The sequence below is a fragment of the Formica exsecta genome, unplaced genomic scaffold, assembly GCF_003651465.1.
Source record: "Formica exsecta isolate Colony F162 unplaced genomic scaffold, ASM365146v1 scaffold1157, whole genome shotgun sequence".
Classification (NCBI taxonomy): Eukaryota; Metazoa; Arthropoda; class Insecta; order Hymenoptera; family Formicidae; genus Formica; species Formica exsecta.
In genome coordinates, this window is record NW_021848496.1 from 4,379 (window position 1) to 8,773 (window position 4,395).

The 4,395-nt window shown below is 46.3% G+C and overlaps 2 protein-coding genes across 2 annotated transcripts in view; one reads left to right on the top strand and one right to left on the bottom strand.

Moving 5' to 3' along the window:
* LOC115238694 overlaps positions 1 to 2,036 on the top strand; it is a 5,421-nt gene extending 3,385 nt beyond the window's left edge. The window contains exons 2-3 of the mRNA XM_029812734.1: positions 1,767 to 1,978; positions 2,029 to 2,036. Of these exons, the coding sequence (XP_029668594.1) occupies positions 1,767 to 1,978; positions 2,029 to 2,036 (220 nt within the window). The remainder of the gene's footprint in view (positions 1 to 1,766; positions 1,979 to 2,028) is intronic.
* A 443-nt stretch (positions 2,037 to 2,479) lies between these two features.
* On the bottom strand, positions 2,480 to 3,523 carry LOC115238702. Its single transcript, XM_029812745.1, has one exon. The coding sequence runs from the start codon at positions 3,521 to 3,523 to the stop codon at positions 2,480 to 2,482; it is 1,044 nt and encodes a 347-aa protein (XP_029668605.1).
* Positions 3,524 to 4,395: the final 872 nt, after the last annotated feature.

The window sequence follows — 4,395 nt, forward strand, 5'->3', positions numbered from 1 at the left end:
CGTCGTGTCCTCGTCCACATAATGGGCGAGACTGACTTCTCGCTCTCGAGCATTGCAGCGGTCATGCTCAAGAGCAAGGAGTCCTGGAGGGCGGTCTCCTCCTTCTGTGAAGCGGTAATGCTCCAGAAGAAGGAGGCCGAAAGAGAACGGGAGCGACTCCCCGGAGGACGCCGGGGAGCTCGTGACCGAGATGGGACGGCCGGGGAAACCGGGGGGGAGACGCGGGAAGAGCTCTTTATGGGCAGGACCTGCGGGCCCCTCACGACCCCTGGTCGTAGTGGCGCGACGCGCCGTCGCGCCCCAAGGACCCCCGGGGTGGCTTGACGGGAACCGGGGCCACATTGGCCCGCGGCGACTCCGGAGACCCGCCCCAGACAAGGGGGGGGCGCGCGCGGGAGGAGAGGACTGGGTCGCGATCGGACCCGGCCCCATCGAACTCCTCCTGCGTTTGCGCCGGGCCCCGGCGAACCCGGGGGACGTCCGTTATTTCGTCGCGGACGTCTTACCCGAGGCGTGGCCCGGTGGTCGGAGCCCAGGTGGGGTACCTGGGCCCGGCCACGCCCTCCCCGGGACACAACACCGGGAGGGAGGCGAAAGGGGCGGTGGTCCCCCTCTCGCTGATATGAGCTGATGTCCCTACAACATACAGGGACACTGGGGGAGGGATAAACTTCCCCAGAGGGCATGGCTCGTGGGCGGAGGGCCTCTCTGATGTAGTGCATATGCCAGTTTCCAGAGAGGCCCTCTGAAACGCCCGAGATAGGCCACCCGGAGGGGTTTTAGTGGGTAGTCCCCGGCCGTTTGTTTAGGTCGGGGGTAGTCCCACACAACCCCGCCTTGAACCCCATCAAGGCGGGGTATGCGTAAAATCATTTCCCCTCTGTTACAAAAAAAAAAGTTTAGGTTAGAGGAAAAGCGCAGTTGTTTCCAAAAAAGCGTCTTTATCGCTTTCTATTTTTATATGTTTATTCCAGATGAACCGATGATATTCGACGCGCAATATACTCGGGTTCGTCGAGAAAGCGTCTCTTCGGTCGCTTTTTATTTTTATTTGTTTATGCGCAATATATCGATGACTCATTCGATGAAAGCGCGATTCTCGATGATTCGTTCGAGGAAACACGAAGAAAATGCTGCGATCGACAAAATCATATCGCCATCTGTTTATAGAAGGAGCCAGAGATCGCTCCGAGAAACGGAGAAAATGCTGCGATCGACAAAATCATATCGCCATCTGTTTATAGAAGGAGCCAGAGATCGCTCCGAGAAACGGAGAAAATGCTGCGATCGACAAAATCATATCGCCATCTGTTTATAGAAGGAGCCAGAGATCGCTCCGAGAAACGGAGAAAATGCTGCGATCGACAAAATCATATCGCCATCTGTTTATAGAAGGAACGCGGGGTCGCCCCGAAAAAGTTTCCATGCGAGCGAAATGCGTATTAACCGCTCATAAAAGGAGCGCGAGATCGTTTCGCAGAACAAAGTATCGTTGAAACACGAGCGATGGATGTAATTAATCAAATTATTGACGTGGCCGATTATGTCACGGTAGCAGCCGACGAGATAGAGAGAAAGGCTGCGGCAGTGTCAATGATGGCAACCGATTTGCGAACCGAAGCTCGTGGGGTGATACACCAAAGCCCAAATTCGTTTCGGGTCGATTTTGAAATAGATGGAGACGTCGAAAAATTGTTGTAAGTATTTGCACGTTATTAACGATGATGATGCGGTTGATTCATCTTTTATATTCTAATATTTTTTAGAAAACGGATATCAACAGGCGTGAGAGTCACGCGTCATGCTTTGGCAGAGCTTTCCGCTCGAACCAAAGTTTTGCACACGCAAGCGCGAGATGTTCATGGGGCGTTGCGCGAAATGTGGCTAATAAAAGAAGGTGAAAATAATGAACGGGAACTTCAGAACGAACTCCAGTCAACGTCCGAGCTCCCACCACCGCCAACTAATATAAATAATTGTGAGTATTTTCTTTATACGTTTATTTATAATTCTTCTCTGTATATTTAGTTCGCTAATAATAGTTGTTTTTGTTTCAGAAGAAGGGACATGCAGATTTACATATTTATATACCTACGCATATCTACATATCTATACTTATATATCTATACTTATATACGCATACTTACATATCTATACTTATATATGTAGATACATATAAATACATATAGTTATACACATATCTATATACATATTGCATACACATATGTACATACTTATATTTACTTAATAAATACAAATATATTAAATATTAGTAATTTTTATTTATCACCTTCGCGAACGTTACACTTTTTCACTATACTATCGCGCTGTGTCTCGCACTATTCTTTCTTATCGTACGCGCCTCGCGTTATCCTTCTCTCGCGATCGCGTGTATCGGTTCCCCCGTTTCGCTATCCGTTTCGCGCTATTCCTCTCGCGCGATCGCGTAAATCGGTTCGCCCGTTTCACTATCCGCTTCTCACCGTTCCATGTTGCTCGAAATGTTCCGGTTCGTTCCTTCGTCGTCGGCGTCGCATTCGCGAGCCCGCGCAGCGTCTTCCCGTAAGTTCGCGAGGTCTCGTCTCGTCCGCTCTTCGCATCCGTCGTATGGCTCGAGATCGAACAATTTTCTCAAGCAGAAAATGTCTCGACGCGTCCCTCGTTTACAATCATCGAATTGAGAAATCTCCTGAGATAGAACATTCTTCCTTCCGGACTGTAGTGCGAAGATAACGTAGCGCGGTTTCTCGAGCTGCGTCGCCGCTTTGACCGCCCACGAGTGTTTGGTCGTGCTTTGCAGAAGCGGAAACTCGTAGAGGTCCCACGAACGAAAAGCGATGCTTAGATACCGTCCGCTGTATAACGTGCGTAATAGCGCCAATTTATTAACGTCATTTAGCACTATATGTGGCATTCGCCACTGTATCTTCAATAAGATGATCTTAGGTTCGTACGTTTCGCGCAATATAAGGCAATTGTTATCGTTGCGCGCTTGTATCAGAATGAGTTCATGTCGCGCGTTGATCACGACGCGTTTGTAATCCTCGCAAAAACCTAGCAACACGTTGAGTGGTACGCAAAAGTTGAAATCACCGATCGGCCAATGAAGCGTCGTCGCGAAGTCCCATCCAGCGTTTTGTAATATACTGCTTCTCTCGGTCGTCAGCGACACATAATTCTTGATCGTACTCGTTATTCCGACGTTTCTATTTCGATCGATCTCTACGCCATCGAGTTCGTAGCGAATCTCCTCGAACATAAACGCCGCGCAATTGTTCACCAATCTCGTCGTCAACGCGCTTTCTTCCTCCGCGCTCGACGATTTCTTCGACTCGAGTCTGCCCTCGATGTACAGAAAACTTTCGCACGGTAACGTGTACAGATCTTGTTGTTGTATAGGAATTCGTATTTCGTCGCTATTTCCAAACGTTGTATTAGCATAAGGATTATACGTGTGAGTTTCGATTTTGACGATGCGATCGTCGAATACTGGTTCCCCACCGATGCTTAAGATGTCGCTCATTTTGCTTTCACAAATATGCGGTCTTCGGAACAACGAAACCTAAGGAGCACAGGAAAGCCGCGTTGGCGACGGTCAATTTTCCGCTCCCCTTCTTTCTCCTTTTCGCGTCGAGGGGCGACGCGACGGCGATGACGGGCGCGTTTTTCACGTTCGAATCGTTCACGACGAGCATAGTACGCGCGCCTCTCTTTCGCTCTATTATCTTCGTCGCACGTGTAAACGAACCGTGATGAAGATAAATGATTTGCGCCGGGATCTCCGACACTTTATATCCGGGTGGAACGTTAGGTGCGAATTCATGTATCGTATCCGCTGATTTGTCGTTGTGGTACGCTCCCATCGTGACGTTACACTGTATGCGAATAACATTAACACAGTATAAGAAAGAACAGTAGGCTCACTCGGTGTCGGCACCTTTGATCTGATGACTAAAAGATCGCCATATTGCTGGTTGTGCGCGGGCTCTAATTTGAAAGGCAATCGATACAATCAAAAAGAGGATATATATCTAATAACAATATTATAGAAATACTATGAAAATGTTTTATTAAATATTTACTTTTAATTAAAATACAATTTTATTGAAATCTCTGTACAAATATATAATTATTTACAATAATTGTTCAATTATTAAAGTCCTAATAAATAGTAATTAATGTATATATAAATCTTGGAAATTAACAAACAATCCACAGAGAGATAAAAAAATTCGAGGAACATGATAATATTTTGATAATAATGATAATAATAATAATATTGATAATATTTTTTTATCAAGATAATATTTTTATTTATAAATTATTATGGTGTAAGCACGAATGTAATATAACTTCTATATACAAATAATTTTACTAATTATGTATATATATATA